Source organism: Paramisgurnus dabryanus, chromosome 1 (assembly GCF_030506205.2).
Source record: "Paramisgurnus dabryanus chromosome 1, PD_genome_1.1, whole genome shotgun sequence".
Lineage (NCBI taxonomy): Eukaryota > Metazoa > Chordata > Actinopteri > Cypriniformes > Cobitidae > Paramisgurnus > Paramisgurnus dabryanus.
Window position 1 is genome coordinate 7,504,420 of NC_133337.1, and position 21,505 is coordinate 7,525,924.

At 38.3% G+C, this 21,505-nt stretch overlaps 1 protein-coding gene across 8 annotated transcripts in view; it reads right to left on the minus strand.

Moving 5' to 3' along the window:
• Positions 1 to 21,505, minus strand: part of erc1b (ELKS/RAB6-interacting/CAST family member 1b) — a 242,174-nt gene that overhangs the window by 149,209 nt on the left and 71,460 nt on the right. For 4 of the 8 annotated variants that reach the window (XM_065265800.2, XM_065265798.2, XM_065255287.2 and 1 more), the window contains 4 exons: positions 21,231 to 21,368; positions 10,912 to 11,052; positions 6,026 to 6,166; positions 3,831 to 3,866 (listed from right to left, as the gene is read on the minus strand). In XM_065265800.2, coding sequence (XP_065121872.1) covers positions 3,831 to 3,866; positions 6,026 to 6,166; positions 10,912 to 11,052; positions 21,231 to 21,368 — 456 coding nt within the window. The remainder of the gene's footprint in view (positions 1 to 3,830; positions 3,867 to 6,025; positions 6,167 to 10,911; positions 11,053 to 21,230; positions 21,369 to 21,505) is intronic. The other 4 variants (XM_065265801.2, XM_065265799.2, XM_065255288.2 and 1 more) reach the window with 1 other exon arrangement.

Sequence of the window (21,505 nt, forward strand, 5' to 3'; positions counted from 1 at the left end):
AAGATCATGGTTCATGAAGATATTTTGTAAATTTCATACACTGCAAAAAATTATGTGTTAATGTTTTACACATTGTGTGTGTCATTCCATTTAAGGCATTATTTCATGTTAAAATAAATGAAAGGGACAACACAAGTTGTGTTAAAAACAGTGATGGGAGTAACGCATTACAACTAGTAGCCCCTTCATATTTAAGGGTGTTGTTAAATTAATATTTAAGTAGGCCTATCTCTAAAACCGGGTCAAAAATCCCACAAAATATTTTGATTGGCAGTTACTCTGCAGACAAATTACTTTATAAAAACGTGCTATATTAAACTGGTATAGGAAAATTGTACAGCACAGCCGAGCGTCTGGACCCTGAACAGCCACTGCAGTCTGGCATGAGGTGAAAGAAGACTGTTCTGGTTTACAGGGGATAATATTTGAAGGTGACGTTAAGGCCCCACTAATTAGCTTTATTAAAGTCTCGGACAGAGGTTGAGTAGGTTTCCACTGCGACCGCCAAGAGCTTGTCATCTGTGGATGGACTAGTCTGTGCGTACGAGACCAGCAGAGAATTGAATGTTTGTATATGAAAATGCACGATACACACAAATAATAGAGACAGCTGGCAAAACATTAGGATCTAAATATGGTTTAGAGTGAGGGGATGGCCAATCCTAGTTAGCCATTAATTTAGGGCTGTATACGTTTATGTGAACATATTTTTCTGTGAGAACTAATAAATGTGACCCGTGCTTGCAAAATAATTCGGAATTTTGAGCTACAGGAGAAAGAAATTCTAAATATTAATTTTGGTCAAAATTGAGTTTTTCATAAAAATAAGTACATTACACCCTCGTCTAGTGATCCCAATGTTAGTCATTAAAAATGATCTTTATTTATGATTTTCCTCGCGCTGATTGACAGATCCAAAGCATCTACCCACACATGCAAGCGTGCGACCCGATATATACACATATACACAGAAATACAGTTTTAAAAATATCTGTTTTGACAAGAATTCATGTAGATATAATGGATTATATTTTAAGTGAATGTTCGGGTAACTGTTTGGGCAAAATATCTGATGTGTTACATTATAATTCCTTACATTTACATATGAACGGGGGAATCTCCTCAACCACAACCAATGTGCAGCATCCACCTGGATGATGCGATGGCAGCCATATTGCACCAGAACGCCCACCACACAGCAGCTTATTAGTGGAGAGGAGACAGAGTGATATAGCCAATTAGTATATATGGGGATGATTAGTAGGACAATGGGCAAGTTTGGCCAGGATGCCGGGGCACACCCCTACCCTTTTTCGAAGGACATCCTGGGATTTTTAATGACCACAGATAGCCAGGACCTCGGTATAACGTCTCATCCGAAGGACGGTGCTTTTTGACAGTATAGTGTCCCCGTCACTATACTGGGGTGTTAGGACCCACACAGACCACAGGGTGAGCACCCCCTGCTGGTCTCACTAACACCATTACCAGCAGCAACCTGGTTTTCCCAGGTGGTCTCCCATCCAAGTACTGACCAGGCTCAGCCCTGCTCAGCTTCAGTGGGCATGCTGTCTTGGCTAAAGGGTGATATGGCTGCTGGTGACATTATATTAGATAGTTGCATTACAGTAGATTTTAAAGCTATCTGTCTCAATGGCTATGTTTACATGCCATTAAAATGTTTGTTTACATGTACGTTCTATATAATCCGAACCAAACGTTTGCATAAACGCACAACCAGGGTTGCCAGATTCCCGTATCAAAACTATTCCAATGGACATTCAAAACTAGACCAAAAGCATCCCAATGACTATTCACAGTCCAAATACCAATAACTGATGAACAAAATTCTTTCATCTTTAACCCGCAGGAAAGAACACCCCTCTTGTCAAGTTCACATTTTATCTCTGTATAAATGTACAGAGTTAGACAAAGTTGTGCTTAAGAAGTTTTTTTGATTGTTTTGTGTAGTTTAATGGTATGAAAGACATGAATGCCATAGAATGTACAATGCGTGACCACATTACTTTAATAAGGCGCGTTGTCATTGTCCTGCTATTGCATGTCTCTGTGATGAAATTTATGAGACGTAAATATAAGATATAAACTTGATCACAGATGTTCTGCGCATCTGCACAATGTATTTTTGTATCTGATTGAGAAAATACAATTCACACGTTTACATGCGTACTTCTCTCCTGATGATCAGATCACACATCGAACTACAACCCCCAAACCCCCCCAATACAATCAAAATTTGCATTCGATTTTTATCAATCAATACGATTACAAACAGATTTCTGGTTGCATGTAAACGTACCTTATGTCAATCAAACAATAAAAGAAAGAAAAAAGTTGAACATATATTTTTCCTATAAATATTGTTTTTGACTGTGTGTGCTAAATCTATTAGTTTTATCAGTGATGTTACGGTACGTGCGGTGATCAAAACTTAAAATAGTAGGTGGACTTGGTTGTTTTAACTTCATGCTGCATTTTTTTACAGTGCATGAAACACAAACAGACAGGGTAGGAAATAAATTCATCTCAGCCATCTCTGTTGGTAAGCTTTGTGCAAAATATTGGTATTGGACCATCCACGCGGCACCACATCACACATGTCTCTGTCTTAAACACAGGATTGTGGGAAATAGTGGTTTAATAATGATGCTTAATAACGTTTGCATGCCTCTGAATGTTTGACTGGGCACAATAACAAAACGTCTACGTGAAAACAACACGAAGCTGATGACTGGCAGCCATGTTTATGTGTGTTTGTGCTGACTTGCAAGGCCTATAAATGTCCCTGTGAGAAAGCACCTCGCAGTTGATCGGCACAAGTCTGCATGTGCGCGCAGTCAGGGTGAAAACGAGAAAGTTTTGATGCGTCTCCACATGAAGTAGCTATGGTACTATAGCGAGGACTTTTGGTTGGTTTTGTGTAATGTAGACGGGTTGGATGTCTTAATGACACGTCTGTTCTCATTTCTAACACTGGGCTGACACCGTCAGCGTGCACTCCTGACGGTCACACAGGGACAGCCGAGTCCCCCACCCTTTCGCTGTCTCATCCAATCAGAGAAGACGCCCGCAGAGCTGTCAACGGGTTTTCACTTGCACCACTTTTATACGAGACCCTTCGCTAACACAGACGTACACACGCTGCCAGATATTTCATTACTCTTGGAACAGATGATGGGACCCAGGTCTTCTCATCGAGTCATGTAAAGAGGTCTGCGTGTGTGTGTGTGACGGTGATTGATGCACAGAATAGTTCAATATCACTCTTTAGACTACGTGCATGAAATAAATATCAAATGCATAAAATATGCTTGACATTTTTAAATAAAAGAGAAACAGGATCGACATTATCAAAATGACTCCATGTAAGAAGATCTGAATCAACCTGCGGGTGATCAAAGGTGGACCAAATTTATGAACCGTTTCAAAAAGAAAAACTAAGGATTGAGACTAGTGATAAGGACATAAACTATAGCATCTCTATAAGCACGTGCACAGAAGATACAGACACAGTTTGATGCGACAGATACAGTATCAGCTCATGAACACGCCAATAAATTCACTGCGAAGAAACATCAAAGCACACAAGATCATCACTTTCAAACTTTAGATAAGAAAAGATCTCATGCAAGTACATTTCTGAACACAGAGACTTCGCTAGCTGGTGAACATATCCTCTCCATCTTACATACATACGAAACTAAACTTCAGATAAGCCGTGAGCTCATGCAAGCAAAGCTCTGCTCACTCATACACAAACACACGACTAGTGCTGCTAAGGGAAGCTTTTTACACAGAGATGCACTTACAAGATTGGAGGGATGGCCTGACATGAGCTCAGAGCGCTTTCGGATAAAAAGAAAAACAGAAAGAAAAAGAACTGGGTGATACAGGTACATGAAGAGTGATGACCAAATATACTTTCAAGAAAAAAGTAAAAAAGGATACAAAGAAGTTCAATTGTGTTATAAGTAGTAAGGTTAATTGCGTCTGCACAATAGCGTTTACACTGCGCACGTGAATGCATACACTTTGACTGGAAGAAGAGGAAAATATAAAAGGGATGGGAAAATAAAGCTTTGTTTTTTGAGAAAGTTTTTGCTTATGCTCTCTTTCACAGGTAAAAGTTGTGTTTTCGGAAATCCAATTTTTGATTTCAAACTGACAGATGTCTGTTAAAATGGATTATATGCATTTGTATTTGTCATGCATTTCCGAGTGTGGCGGCAATCTAAATAATGAAATGCAAAAAATAGCTCTGTTAACTTACAAATAAACAGAGCTGCCTACCTAGGCATTTTTGGCATGTTTAGGCATTATGTCAGTGTTGTATGCTTAGAGAATAAAGAGATACCAGAATGCATTGCGAAAAGCTCAATTAAAACCTTAACATACAATGGAGAGTGCACTCTAAAAATACCGGGTTATTTGGGTACAATATGAACAAACTATATTTTCCCAAGTAAACCCAATTTTTCCATATTTTACCCAAACATAGGCATTTTTCAGTGTGTTGTTTTGAATGAGGGTCAATGACACAACATACATATTGTTGTGTCTGGGGCATTATTTACTATAAAAAATGATACATTTATAACACGTCTTTCTTTATTCTATCAAAACTACTTAGTTTAAATACATTTTCAGTATTTTAAATAATAAATACTGATTTTTGTTTTGTAACATGGCAGTAGGGGCGACTGTCCCTACAAATTAGCAGGTTAAGACAATTGTTACAAATGGTGTTTAAATGACAAAAATCTAAATAAGATACTTTGGCATTATTTATGTTTGAAACCTTTCTTATAAACAAATTTTATGAATATCCATAGTTGTTTGAATGTTGGGATAACTGAAAAACTTTTGTAAAACAATCTTGGATGTTTTCAAATGTCAAGGTATACAACCGCAATCATGGGCCTTTTAATAAGAGGTTACAAAGTATAAACAGTAAACATTTATATTTAGGCAACATTATATCACATCATCCAGTAAAACACTTTATGGCTGAATGAGTTGACAACGCGCATTTAATTACATTACGCGGAATAAAAAATATGTTACGTCTGACATTTTATTTCACGTTAAGTTACAACGGACCAATCAGCAGCCATGTAACGTTCAATTAGAGTGATTGACAGAAAACCTGACAAGTTACAAAACAATATGACCTTTTCAGCTCATAATGAACGCAAACTTGGGAGGCCCTTGAACTTGGGAGGAGCCTGGGCTTCAGCCCAGGTAAGCCCGTGCATTAAGGCGGCCTTGGGGAGCGCATTAAAACTTATCTGGCAATTAGACAATGATTGGTTGTACCACCTGACATTTTTTCAAATGGGGATATCAAAAATATTGTGGAAAAAATCACTTTGTACTGAAATGCTGTTCAATAAACAAAACTTTTAAACACATTTTCCTGACTCAAAAATATGCATTACATCCATTTTTTATTTATTTTTATGTTTTAATGAGCTTCTTTTGTCATTGACCCATAAATACATTTTAATTGAAGTGTCTGAATAATTTGAAATGTATTAAGAAAAAAATATTGTTTTAGCTAATTTTATTAGGATTACTTCGCCCAAATTTTGAAAAGCTATTATTATTATTGCAGCAACATGCTACAAAAAATTACCTAACGGAGTCTACTGAATGTCTTGTACACTTCATGTGAGATTTAACAGAGTTGTTGTATTTCAGATTAAGTCAATTAGGCTGCTGTTGGATTATTTGGTTAGGATGCAACTTTTGCAGGCAGACAATGAGGGAGCTCACTAGAGTTTGAAACAGACCAAATATCCTCTCAAATATCTTCCACTCGACAGGGAAAGGGCACTTGAGCAAACATTCAGCTCACTGTCATCGTTTTAAATGCTGTCGCAGCGCTGCTAACAGGTTGCCAGTCACCGTAATAGCTTGTTACACACCCCTGGCTATTTTGCTGACGAAACCTGCAGCACTTGCTGGCTGTGATGCTTGAGTTCCCATGAAGAGTCTGTCTCACCTTTTTAAGTTGACTCCCGAATTTGGTGCATTCCTCTCTTTTCTGCTCGAGAGCGATTTCAAGACTCTTCAGCTTGGAGTCCTTCTTCAGTCCAGAGGATGCCAGGGACGAGGCGTGCTCCTTCAGGTCCAATAGAGAGGCCTGGGGGGCGAGGGATGGAGAGGTTGAATCAGTCGCTAAAGTAGAACACTTAGAGAACAATTCATCTTTTAGTGCACATGATTAGGGTTCAGAGAAAAACAACTAATGGGAAGCAGCAAAAGGTTTTGCTTATATAACACCATGGTTCCTGATTGCATTGAAACAACCCGTGTGAATATTCTGATCGCAACGCTGGCCAGTGCTTTCAAGCCAGCTTTTGTACCTTTATTTCTGATTTCATAAGACACTGAACATAGCAAAGAGATTACAGTATACAATTCCTATTAGTGCTTTGTGTCTCTTTTAAAGGTGCAGTGTGTAGATTTTAGCAGCATCTAGAGGTGAGAATTGCAACCAGTGGCTCAGTCCATCGCTCACCCCTCCCTTTCGGAGCAAATAGAGAAGCTACGGTAGTCTTTTAAAAATTATAAATATAGGAGATCTTGCCCAGCGAGAAGTTCATACAAACGCACACAGCCAGCAGACGGTCCTTGTTTATATTGATACATTTCCATATATATGTATGCATTATATATAAGCCTATATATGCATCAATGCGCGCACACACACACACACACACACACACACACACACACACACACACACTATAACCACCGCACCACCACGGTAAATTGGTGCAATACCATCTCGATGGTAAAATAATGCCACCGTCGCCGCCATAGATAATATAGTTATTAGGGATGCTCCGATCAGGATTTTTGCAGCCGATACCGATCACCGATTTGTAATCTTTGTGATCGGCCGATACCGATTCCGATTTTTTTTTTTAAAGCTGATATGCAAGCTCTTTGATGACTAACTGTTACAATCTTTCTAAATAAAATAATACCACGGATGTTGCCTTTGTTATATTACTTGCAGTAATTAGGTATATTATTGTTTTAATAGAGACTCAAATAAATAAGCACAACAAATATTTATTCTGCAAAGAGAAATTTAATATGGCTTTAAAAAGGCTTATATCTCCTAAAAGTACTGAAAATAAAACACTTCACAGACTTTACTGTATTAATTAAATATACACGCATTCGTATGCAGTATAAAAATTCTTTAGTCAAGAGCAGAGAGTGATTTTATTGAGAGATGAATTAGGTTACTGCAGCTTTAAGACGTGAGAGAGAGAGATCGCTCTGTTCACGTGCACTGATGACAGCCTTCTGTGTGTGTGGGCGGCGGCTGAACGCAGACTAGCAGCTGTGAGGAAAATAAAAGTTTAAACGCTCAAAACTTTAAGACGCATGCAAATAAGAAACTTTTGGCATGAGGATGCAATTGTCCGTGATAGATATATGTTGTATACGCTGTTTGATGGGGATGTGAAGACGCCTCGCGCGTCCTCATACGCATATCTCTGTAAAGGCAAAGAGAGACATACAAATCTGCACGCTGCACATGAGCAACAGGTTGTAAAGCATCATAAGCATTTTTACAACCTGTTGCTCGTGTGCAGCGTGCAGATTTGTATGTCTCTCTTTGCCTTTACAGAGATATGCGTATGAGGACGCGCTTCGGTAAACAGCGCGAGGCGTCTTCACATCCCCATCAAACAGCGTATACAACACATATCTATCACGGACAATTGCATCCTCATGCCAAAAGTTTCTTATTTGCATGCGTCTTAACGTTTTGAGCGTTTAAACTTTTATTTTCCTCACAGCTGCTTGACTGCGTTCAGCCACCGTCTACGTAAAAAATGTCTTTAATTGCAACCGCATTCCGGATCCTTTTGATGACAAAAGTAAACAGAAAGATCGGTTTATGAGATCGGCAGATTTAGCGAGCACCGATCGAGTCATTTAATGCCATTATCGGCCGATACCGATCGGCGGCCGATCGATCGGAGCATCCCTAATAGTTATGTATATTATATTGCATTTTTGTCAACAGATCCTGCTAAAATTTAAAACTGCACCTTAAAAGCTAAAAAGCTCCAATTGTGATTCTTCAAAAACTAGAAAAGCATGACCAAAAAAAGATAAGTAAAATGACAGCACTGTAATTTTTGGCTGAACTTTTCATTCACGGTAATACAGGTCCTTTATGGCAAACGATTTGCTGAAATCAAATCTAGAATAACAATACATTGCAACAATGCATAACAAATATTGCTATAAAATGAGCTCTCTAGGCCGCACATATGCTGTACATCAGTTCTCTGTTTTGTTAAGGCGAGTCTCAGGCACGCCGTTAAAACTGCAGGCCTCCATCCATGAGGCCTTTCCGACAGTTTCCGCTTACAGCCCCACAATTTCACACTCGACTGGAGTCCGCAGACCAAAAATACACATTTAATGTTCATACTGCCGCCCCGCGTTCTCTCCCGTTGGTAAAGAAAACAGAAAAGGGGAATGATGGGATATGCTGGACTCCACACTTTGTGATTAGAGCGCGGGGGAGGCCGAAAGCGCTCTCAACGAAAAGGTCATCACTCAGAAGAGACACGATGCGGGAGAAACCGGGATGTAACAGATCGCTAAGCAATGGGAGTCTGCTGCACGCGGGTCAAGACGGCAGCAGCGATCCAATGCAAATATGTGGGATGTGCATTAAACGGGTACATGCATCGATAAAACCCATCAGAAACATGTTAAGGTAAAATTTCATCCCACAATCAAAAGAAAGTAATAAGAAATTAGATTTTGTGACTTTTAGGGCTGTTAGGTATTTTTGCATTATGCAGAAAGAACATTTCTCACTGAATTGTTACTGTAAAATCTAATTCTCGAAAGCAAAATGATATATAATTTGTCAAGTACTCATGAGTACTTTATGCAGCCCATAAACGTTTTGGCAAGATTTAAGTTTAAATATTTACACACATGCAAAGGAAGGGGAAAAGTCTATATATTTGGGAACTTGAGGCTTCGTTTTCTTTACGCACTATTTAATTCCGTACACTTTTGTTTGGATTTTGAAAATCTTTTGACCTGGAAACAAGCTTCACCCTCATGCTACATAAACATCTAAGGAATTCTGGAAGCAAAGATAAAGATGGGAAACAAAATCCCTGCAGGTGACGATAAGAGAAAAAACATAGGAGCCGAGGGAGAACATGTGGTACTGTGCGAGAAATGAGGCGTATGGGGGCGAGCGAGGAAGTGGTTAAATGGCGGGACCGCGTATCGCCCGCGTTCCCGACGCAGACGGCAGAGAGGAATGCGGAGATCACAGCAAACAAGAATAACCTAAATAATAAAATAGCCACAGATGCAGAGCTCAGGGAAAGGCGAGGTGCGAGTGCACGAGCATGATCATTAATAATGATTTAAAGGCCTGCATATCGACGAGACGTTAGCCTTATCGAGAGAAACAAAAGAGAAAAGGGGAAAAGAGAGAGAAAAACAAAAAAGGCATACCAAAAAGTGAACGAGCGAGCGAAGCTGAAGACAGCAAGAGAAATGAATGGTGGCTCTTGGGGAGGGGTCGTTCCCTCACATTGAGAAGCATTCATTTATCTTCCTGTCGTACATACACAAACACACACACACAGACAAACAGGAATGACAGTGCTGTGGGTCCCGCATGTTCTCATCACTACGGTTCTTCTGGGATTGTGAGGATGGCTGTTGGATCAGTCTGTCTTTATCCGAGGTTCCCAAACAAGGAGGTTCAAGGTTCCAGGAGGTTCTGGGGGGGCACTTTAAAACATTTTGATTTGTTACTGGAATATGTGAATTCGCTTACTGACGCATGTCAGAGTTTTCCAGACTTTTTTGTCCGTGGAACAAAAAGTGGTAGTCGCACTTTTCAATGTAATTACACTGGGCTTTCAAGTTTTAAACAGGACACAAAAGCACCATAAAAGTATCATAAAAGGAGTCCATATGACTTGTTGCATTATATTACAAGCCTTCCAGAGCCATGCAATAAGGCACGTAAGAATTCACTGCTGTAAACCCAACAGTTTCAGATTTTTCAAACTGGTTTTGTAAACTGGATCAAGTGATTCATGATTCCCGTAATGATGCATTCACGGGTTTATGATGATCTTTGTAAGACAAAAGATTGAGAAACGTCGCAACAGTGTCCTCAACGGTTGATGCTCTTTAATGCTGTCCTGGGATCAGTTTCAGCCTCTTTAATCCCGGCCTGACGCATAAAGGATTATTGCATTACAAATGCGAAGCCGGCATCTGAATTGCACAACGCGATTCTCAGCTCCACGGCTGGACGACTCTAAGCTGTTTGTCTGTTTGTTAGTTGCATGCGACCTGCCAAAACCTGCCACGTGAATGCTGTTGCAAATAAACAATCAACAAAGGCTACAATATGTTTGAAAAAAGAGCAGGTGTTAAAAATATGACATTTGACGTTAATACTTTGCGTATTGAATATTGCATTTCTCCTAACAGTTGGGATTTATTATTTTCTAGGCTTTAGCTGACAGTACAGGTTTTGATATAAGAACTGAATATATTTGGACACCAAATGCAATTCACAAATGTGTAGCCAGATTATGTAAATCCATATTTAGCACATTAGCTATCAACAGTTATGTTGACAAGGCCAGGTGGTCACAACATCTCAATCTGAGTGGTCCAAGTCAGAATATTATTGTACTACCTTGACACAGTTTGCATCTGTACTTTTTTTCAAAATCTTTCAGCTAGAAAAACCACAAGTTCAATTCCTTAGAAAGCTCTACTCAACAAGATTTGACTTATTATTCAGACCCACAAGCCAAACTGTGCTGCTGGACAGGGAATAAGTGGAATACTCCTCACCTCTCTATCGGCCAGGTCTCCCTGTAGTAAGCCGACCTTTTCCTTAAGTTCTTTCAGTTCTTTCTTGTTGCTCTCGATTTCTTCGTTCTTCTCCCTCTCGTCTCTATCCCTCTGTTCCTTCAGCCGCTCGATAATACGCTCCTGAAAACACAATCAAAAACGAGTGCCTATGTTACACGTGTAACCCAATATACAGACACAGATCAGAGTTATTATTCTCTTGTGTTCACTTTTGCATGGGAGATCAGTTATATTGTGTATGTGAAGGAGAAGAAGAAACCAGAGCGTTACAAAGGTATTTTAAGAAAAAAAGGATTTTAGGTTAAGAAACGCATAACAGTGGTTTAAAGTTTGATTTGCCACAATTGTAAATTAAATTGCATACAATTTTAATAATGTTTATAACATTTCCATATTTTATTTAAAGGAATATTCCCCTTTCATAAAAACATTCAGATAATTTGCATTTTTAAAGCAGCTTCAAAGGGCTCTAAACAATCCCAACTGAGACATAAGGGTCTTATCTAGCAAAATGATCTACATTTTGGTTGGGATCTTTGGTTGGGATCATTTAGAAACTGCAATTTTAAACTGCATAGAAACTGTAAACTGTTGAGGTCCATTAAAGTCCACTATATGGAGAAAATCCTGAAACGTTTTTCACAAAAATATATATATATATTTCTTCTCAACTGAACAAAGAAAGACATTTACATCTTGGATGACATGGGGGTGAGTAAATAATCAGATTTATGAAAGTGAAGCAATCCTTTAACTGTCATAAACCATTTCAATTGGGTAAGAGCGGGTGTGCCTCATAAGTCTTGAAAAGTGAGCCTCTCCGTGTGTCTCAATCAGCTCCCTTGTTCAGTAGGTAGGGCACTGATCAGGGAGTCGGCCATTTTAAGGGCTGTCTCAATCGCAAAATCCGTTCAGTGCACTGGAACGTTCGTTCCCTAGAAAAACCCACAATGCAACGCAAAAACCAGTGAGCATCGATGGTCCCTATGTTCCCTAACCGGAAATCACGTGACCTTTTCTGAAGCTCGCCAACCGAACATCACGTGATCCAACTCAATAAACTTTATGAAATGTTACAGAACTTTTATAAAGACAAATGTTATAAACACACATTGCTACACAGTAAGGGACCACAATCTACTCAATATTTAAAATAATAATATTTATTTAAAATTGTAAATATATTTATTACATTTAAAATGTAATTATATGCCTCCAATTTTATGCGCAGATATGTAAGAGAATAATGACAGCATTTTTCACAATGTACTGTTTTTAAAATTAAGTCAGAGATTTGGTTTTGCCGGTTGTTGATGAGTAACAGCTGTGAGTGATTACAACGCGCTTAAGCAGCCAAGTGACAGAAAAATAAGTGAACATTGTCCCAATGTGAAGTGAGCTAGGGTCCTTACCAGTGCCCGAACCTGTGTACACAATATACTGATTCACGACCTCGGGAGCAAGGGAACGAATTGAGACACACGGCCTGGCTCTTTGATCACCCCCTGGTGGCTGGTTGCAGTACAAGTCATAACCCCGCCCTCTCCATTCATACGAATGGGACTCTGCTCTAAATAAAAAAATTATTTACACTTCCAATAAAAGTTTCCGAAAGATGGTTTTGGTCCTTTCAAGTAGTTGTTATCACGCTGATATATGTTCAAGTGTTCATTTTTGTGAAAAGTTTCATTTTAGCTAGTAATTTGATGCTATAGAAACGGGGCGTGTCGTTATGATTGGCGAGGTTGAATTGGTCGCGTGATCGTTTGGGGGGAAGTTTGATACCGCGGCTCCGCCTCTGGCTCCACGGTCGATTCCTTCTGCGCATGCCTTGGCTCCAAACTGACGTTTTTACGTAACATGTCGGAGATTTTTGGCTTCAATTTATTACAATGGAGGGAGGCAACGTCGCGTTGTCCATCTTTTTTTACAGTCTATGGGTAAGAGGCAGTGGAAGAGATTTTAATATCAGCAACTCTGTACCTGTCATTTAAGAGATCATTTTAACCACCTTATCTTGACATTGCAATATGATTTTTAACAAACTTTTACAGATATTATTGCTAACACTTTACAATAAGGTTGTATCTGTTAATGGATTAGCTAACATTTTTCAACATTTGTTAATCTTTGGTAAAAGTTAATGTCAATAAAGCTTTTATGTTAGTTCATGGTGCATTAACTAATGTTAACAGATACAACACTTGTTTTTAAAAATGTATTAGTAATAATGAAATTAACATGAAGTAAGATTAATAATAAATGCTGTAGAAGTAATGTTCGTTGTTAGTTCATGTTAGCTAGTCCATTAACTAAAGTTAACAAATACAAAATACAATTTTATGAAACATTAATTGACCCATCCACATCCAAGATCAGGTGCCCCCAATGAACTCGAGATTAACATTTTGAAATGGTGTAAATTGAGGCTGGTCTAAAACAGCCTATTAATAAAACAGTCAGACATTTTTTGTACATTGGTTTAGCTTATACCAAAATACATATGAGGTGCCCTTGAGCAAGGTACTTTTCCCCCATTGCTCCCAGCATGCAATGTGTTCAATATTCACTGGGATAAATTAAATGCAGAGGTCACATTTCGAGTATGGGTGACTATACTTGACAGTCCCTTTCACTTCAATTCACTTATATTTAATCATTTTCCTGTTTTTATGAATTTCTATTCTCTCTTTACACCATTTCTGTCTTCCTTTACCCTTATGTCTTTAATTTTTGCCCTCAAATGTATTTTCTGTAAATCTGCTATGCAACATTGCAAAATTGTTAAAACTGTTATAGAAGAAAGTGGTAACACAATAGTCAGATTGTATTTGTTAAAATTAGTAAATGCATTAACTAACATGAACAAACGAGGTATATTTTTAAGCATTTATTAATATTTTTTAATGTCAGTTAATGCCTATATATTGTGCATTGCCGTATGTTAGCAGGTACAACTTTTGATTTTTCATGCATTAGTAAATACTTAAAATAATATGAACCAACATAATAATGGCTGTATTTTCTTAATCGTTACTTTAGTTAATGCATTAGGTAACATAATGTTAACAAATACAACTTACTACAAAGTGTTATTAATTCATTTTGACAGAAAGGAGTAGATAGAGACTATCAAATTGTTTTAGACTGTAGCCAATAAATAAATATGAAATGAAAGTTCAGACACATCAAAGTTTCAGAGTATGGAAACATTTTGCACATTTTCATGATCTTCAGCACTATAAGAGACCATTATCAGTTTATTTTTCAAATTCTATAAACTAGTTCAAGGAAGTGTGTTTGGGGTTATTTGCATTGCTATTTTCACATTGTGGGTGTAATATTTACCCAAAATGAGGGTGGGCGGACACCTGCTGGAGTCCACAAAATGCAGAAATTGTTTTTAATCCCAATAGCTGCAAGCAAACTTCACACAGCTTGTGGAGTACATTTGAATGAATGCATTTGCGTGTACAATCCATTAATTTAATATGTCAACTTTGGCAAGGTGTTGCTGCAGGATTTGGCCGCAGTACAGTAGCATTTTGAAAATGGAAGTAATTTCAGAAAAAAATAGTTTTATGTGATAGTCCAATTTCTAGCGGAGTTACCCAAGGGTGAACTGCTACTATAACAGCACACTTTAATAACAACGCAAAAAACCCTTCATGAATTTTGGAAGAAAGAGACAGCGAGAGAGTAATAATTTGAAACAATAAGAGGTCTGAGAAAGAAGTTCTGGCCAGGCTCATGTTTACAGTCAATGGTCTGTGAAAGAGGGCAGCTGGAATCATGAAGATCATCAGCCTCCAGAACATTCGCACCCGTGTCGGCCAAAACTCACACACCGAGCGGCCGAACCGGACATTAATAACACGGTTTTGTTTCAGGCCCGCTCACCGCGAAGGCTGTATTTCACTCTCCTGAGCCGACGTTCCTGGCCGATCCTTGTTGAGTTGTGACATTAAGCATGACGGCTCGTCTCAGGGCCAACTAACTTTCTCTTAGTGAGCACCAGATGCGTCCTCGGTTTGGAGTGCGTGTGCACGGACAAGGCCTTGAACGTGTGTTGTATGCCATTCGAGTTGTGTGAAGTGGAAAAGCATCCATGTCTAAGTAGCTAAGGACAGAAACAAACGTCAACCGTCAGCGCTAGAGAAAGTGGTGTAAAATGCGGACGTCAGTATGTGTGGCCAGCAAAGCGTGACGGCGCTCCTCCACAATATGCGAACGGCTGACTAAGTTCATTTTTGTCCCTCGGCTGACCGACACACTGTTGAGGCCGGGAAGTAAGAGGACACCCAAACCTCAGGGCGTGAGGGTATGTAAGAGAGATGAGGTGGGGAAAAGATCCCCGTCAAATGCGGACATGTAAGACAACGATAATAACCGCTGGGGCCGACTCATTTATATTCATGAGATGAAATTCAGAGGCGGGTGTGGGGTGGCTGCAGGATGCCAGTTCTGAGAACTGTGCTGCTCCGGACACTCATGATCTGAAACTCTTGCCATTTAAATGGGTTGAAGCATTTGTGTCAACTGCAAGTAGTATACGAAAAAAAAAAAAACGCCTGCCAGGTTTAATGCAAATCTATTCAGCAACTCTGACTCAAAGATTTAAGGTTATTACTTTATTTTGATAGTCCCCTTTGACATTCTGTTGACAAGGGATGCACTGACAGGAAAAATCTTGGCCGAAACCGAATAAAATGAAAAACTGAGCCGAAGGCCAAATACCGAACAACAAAATAATTTTTATTAGATTTTTCTAATTATTTTGCCAATTTTCTCACCATTGCACAAGTTACATTTTCAAAATGTCCCTTTTACTATATTTATTTCACATTATTTAACAATAAAATTTCTTTTAACATTCCAATAGTCATTTTAGGGTTTTATACCTGGTCACTTCTCTGATTAGATAGCTATAGATAGACTTTATAACTGTTCCAGTTACATTCATCCACATAAATGGGTCTTGGTTAAATGGATGCTAATCCAATCTTTTATTCCCGTGCAAAATGCAAATAACCTAATCATTACTCTGCCTTAAGAAACTTAAGAAACAACAACGCTTATGTAGCACTGTGCTGTATGTTGAGCAGTGGCCGCGCACCTGCGTGCACGGTGAAGCACAGTCAAAAGGAAAGAGAGAGAGAGACGGCGGTAAGATTGACAGGAGGAAAAAGCGCACAACAAAACGGTCTAACAAAAAGCTTATTGTTAATAAACATTTTATTTCTGGTTTAATATAAGCTTGTTGGTCATTGTAGGACTTTACTGCTTTTAGGAAGTTTTTATTACATACTGCTGACGCTTTTCGTCATACTATGACATGAGATGAAGAGTTAAAGTCTCTCATTCTCAAATAAATTACCCAAGATCGCCGCCGCCGTGTCTTTCTCATAAACTACATGGTGTTCAGGATGTCTTGATTTTAAATGACAAATGAAACTTGTAGTGCTTTATGTTTTCACATCTTTCTCAGACACTTTAAAATGCTTTTGCCAACATGTTTGCTACATTTGCGCATCTACTGTATCACTCTACGCTGGTAGCTAATTGATCGCGTCAAAAAAGACATCACTGTTCGGTAAAATTTATTCGGCCTTTTCACTTGTCCAGCCAAACACCGAAAATTAGTTTTTGGGTATTTTTGGCCGAATAATTTTAATTGCCGAACATTCGATGCATCCCTACTGTTGACTATAAGGAACATTGCATACACAAAAAAATGTTGGGTTATTTTTAACCCAGTGTTGGGTCAAAAAGACACAAACTGGAAAACTAGAAAATGTTTATATTTGAGAACTGACTATAAACTGTACAAGTACACACAACATTTTCAACTAACCCCAAGCTCTAAACTAACCCTCAACTAGTACCTTAACAAGAGTTTGTTGACATGTGGAAGTAGAAATAAAATCACAGTTATAGTGATCAAATTAACCATGGTTATCAATATTATCATGGTTTTGTTAACAATTTCTAGAAATGTAAAAAGAATACTGATGCAAACCAAATTTTAAATTGATTTTGTAAGTGCACTTTTGTTCGTATAAACATCAAATCAATAACATGAACATTAAGCATGGCACATTTGGGGTCGTGAGATAAATGTGCATCTGGTTCCGATAAAACACAAGTGAGTACATTAGATTTTCATATAAACACAGGACAAATCAGTAAGTATGTTGTGAGAAATTTGGGTGTACTTTGTGACCCAGGAGTAAAGCTGCTTGACATCTGCGCTCACTCACAGCAATCACAGAAGAAACAAACAGTACTTTAAACTCATCAGATCACAACATTTAATAGAAAATTAATAGAAAAGATGGATCTGTCTAAAAAAATTAAGTAAACGTGTGTCAGTACAACAGGTCCGGACTAGCCATTGGGAGGACTGAGAGAATTCCCGGTGGGCCTGTCTATTTTTTTTGCCACAAGGGCCGGTGTTGTCATGCCACTGGGTTGAAGGTTGTTGTCCCTAGGCTATTATCCAGCCCTAATCCCGTAATTTGTGTGTGTGAGATATCCGCAACGCTTTATGCCCAAGTTAATTGTGTCCCGAGTTCCGACCACTTACTGGAAGAATTCTTGCATTAGGGTTCATTAACATCCAAAACACATGGAAAACGCATAACATGCCGTTTACTTCTGCTTTTCAAAACGCTCACCTGTGAACACATGTTTTGTTTCAGACGCTTTTATATTTCAGTGCGCCTTCAGCATGTCTAGATTTAAAATAAACTGGAGTGCGACTTGATACTAACGGCCTCTAGGAAAAGGATCTACAAATCATATTTTTTATCTAAGTCATAAATGTAACAATGAATCATCTATGAATAGTCATTATTCATTGTTTATTGCAAGAGTAACACAAATCTATTTGATGCTAAACTCATCAGTTTACTGGAAAAAGGGTAGTTTCATATTCTCAAGTAAAACAAAATTTGAAAGTCTATTTTATGACACAAGGTCTAACACATGTTATTTGCCAATTAATTTTTCCATCTGTTTTCCCTGCATACTTGATAAATCTTGCTTGTGTATATCACGTGTTTCCAAACTTTTTCAACCCAACAGATAATCTCAAAATCCACCATTTAAAAAAAAAATGAAATATAGGGGAAAACAAACACATTTTTCCCTTTTAGTAGTTTTTGACTAAAGTTTAATTAATTAATATTAAAATACTTTATGGTAGGGCTGCATGATTATGGCAAAAATCATAATTGTTTAGGCTACTGTATTTGCATTGAACTGGAAATTATATTTGAAAAAAACTAAGAATTGCAAGGTTGCAGAGAACAGGGCACAACTGCAGACTTATATAAGCTACTAATGATTTAATTATATTATTTTAACATAGTAAGTCATGAACGAAAGTCTTCAGTCAGTGAAGCACTGTCATCACAAACACATGGGATCGGACATGAATGAATGTGTTTGTCTTACGTTATTGCTTAAATTGGTTGATGCTGGACAAGGGTTTTCGAGCTGTGACACTGGCATGGTAATTTAAAAAAAATGACATGGTACTAACGTTGGACATTTTTATTGCAGTTAACCATTAAACTGGTAATCGTTACATCTCTAGAGCAGCGTTACTTTTAGTCAACAGAATGTGAAATAGGGACTATCAAAATAAAGGGTAACCGATTTAAGTGCAGCTATGATAAGCTGACGCTTTGCTTGTCAGAGATAAACAGGGGAAGACACCTTCGAAAACACACAAAATCTTAAAGGCTGGTGGCTTGACACAACCATGCACAGAGTTGAAATGGTGCACACAAACGTTATAGCTGAAATAGAGTTGATGAGAAGTGACAGGGATTGACCCACAGATCTTTACTCTTGCTGTGAGGTCAAGCGTAGTGTGAGAATGACTGAGTCCTAACATAAGGGTGTGTGACAGTGCAATCTTCACCACTGTCACACACTCACACACGTTTACCACTTCTGATGGTCTTCAGCTTTAGTCTACATGTAACCTGTAAACGCCTGTCTCAGAAGACATCACACACTACAAACCCATCTACAGCAGAGCTTTTAGGTGTAATGCAAAAACAAAACATCTTTCATTATTTACGCACAAGGGCTTTGTTCAAACCCATTTTCGCTTTATTTGCTCTTCAGAACCAAAACACTGTTTTACATTGATCAATATTTCATAAAATGTATTATGCTTTAATTTGTTTTTCACCAGAACCATTTTCTTTAAGTCTACTGAAATATACTCCGCTTGTCATGTAAAGTTATTAAGTAAAGCATTAGTGTAGTTGTGAAGCTTCAAAATGCTTTCACAATCCACTTTTTCTAAGCTAAAAACCCAAAACAACACTTGATTCAACAAAAAAATTATTCACAGTTCAGAAAAACAAAGAAATCCACAGAGGGTTTGAATAAGACAATGGCTAGTAAAAAAATTTTTTTACATTAAAAAAAATAACTATTGTCAGCAACTAAAAAATCAGCTTATTATAGAATGTTTCATGCATTTACATGCAAATCAATAAACCATCCCGTGCGTTTTTCACAGGATTTGGAGATTTGTCCGGTTTCTCACAGGCAGTGACATCAATGTTCGTTACACGGCTCATTGGAATGCTTGATTCTGATTGGCAGGCTCAACATTTGCATGTTTGTTATTCGAAGATACCTACCGCTCAAAACTAATAACACACGGTAACCCTGATGGTGCAAATCATTTTGACAGGTACAGTTTAATATTACACAAAAATTAAATATAAATATGTCTTGTATGACATTATTTTTACAAATGATTAAACCAAATAGTGTGTTCATGACATTTGAACATCTTGTCTTATCTTAAAACCGAAAGGGTTTACTTCACAGGAAGGTTTCATGTTTCATGATCCCATTTTTCAATCTTTAGTTAGTGTGTAATGATGCTGTTAGAACATAGCAATACCTGCAAAATGATAAAGTTCAAAGTTCACTGCCAAGCGATATATTTTCAGAATTCGCTTTTCAATAATTACAGATAACTGCTGTTTTGTACTACAGCATTTACTTCCGGGTTTATGACGTCAAACTAAAGAGTTTTTTGACTAACCTCCACCCACAAGAATACGTCAGTCACCAGCTAAGCTCAAAGCGTTTAGCTAAGCTGCTGTCAAATCACAACACACCAAACAAGCAATCAGAACTCGTTACGTATTTCTAAAGGAGGGACTTCATAGAACAAGGAAGACATCAGCACGTTTTTAGGACAGTGAAAACAGCGCTATACAGATAAGTAAATTGTGTGAAAAATACAGCTTTTTACACACAAAAAATATAAAACGTGTTATATTGCGCACTGTAAACACAATCATAGCTTCCAAAAACACTGAAAAAATGTCCACTTTAAAAATATTTTTATATTTATATTTTTAATACTTAATGTTTCTTACCTTATTTATTAGGTAAATAGTTGTTTAATAAGCGGGATAATGTATAGGCAGCCAGTTGTTATCCTGAAGTAAGCCTCGGCTTCGCGTTGGGTCCAGATCGCACTGTCTGGGCTTATTTCTGCGATAACAAATAGCTGCCTATAAATTAACCCTTACCTGTAGTATGTATAATTATTCAAAAAGCCGGTGGAAAACCTTTCTAAAGCTTTTCTGTTGTATCTCTTCCTCATGTGTGCCGAACCTGTAAATGTAATGTTTTGCAGCTTCTCTGCCAACTGCATGAGTCAAGAGCAGACTTTTATGGGTTTCTTTAAACTTACTTCCGTTTGTGACGTTTCTCTTTCAAACGTGGATATAAGCGCACATGTACAAAACTGTGAGAAAGCCGGCTAAGGAGTTTATATGCAGAATACTGAACAAAAAAACTTTCTTTGCCAATCGGACTTTGCTTAAGTCATTTATGGGCTTTTTTCAGATAAAAGAAAAACATTTTATGTGTATACATGACCTTACACGTTATCAGTTTATTGAGCATAATCGGCGTAAGCCTGTTCACGTAAACCAGGGGTGGGGAACCCTGGTCCTCAGGGGCCACTGCCCTGCAGAGTTTAGTTCCGACCCTAATTAAACACACCTGAAAAGTCTAATTCAAGTCTTCAGGATTACTTGGAAATGAAATTCAGGTGTGTTTGTTTAGGGTTGGAACTAAAGTCTGCAGGACAGTGGCCCTCCAGGACCCAGGGTTCCCCACTCCTGACGTAAACGCACTCAATGGCTTTCTGCGATATAAAGTAAACACTTTTTTTGCTATGAATACCATTATTTCTCTAAGTCTTCAATAATCCTCTAAAGTCTTAAGTGTGTATGAGTGCATCCCACCTTCTCAGCCAAGGCCTCCTCCAGCGTGGTAAGGGCCGTATCAGTGTTTGAAGTGTCAGCCTGCAGGGATTTGACACGCTCCTTCAAACTGGTCATCTGCTTCTCTTTATCCCTCAGCTGCTCCTGCAGGTTTTCAATCTGCACGGAGACAAAGAAATTGAACAGATCTAGATGAAGACATGTCTTTTAAGACACAACAAAACATTGACACACACTTCAGCACAGCGTAAACTAACCGAATCTATTTTTCATTTCATGTTCAATGCGGGCACTTT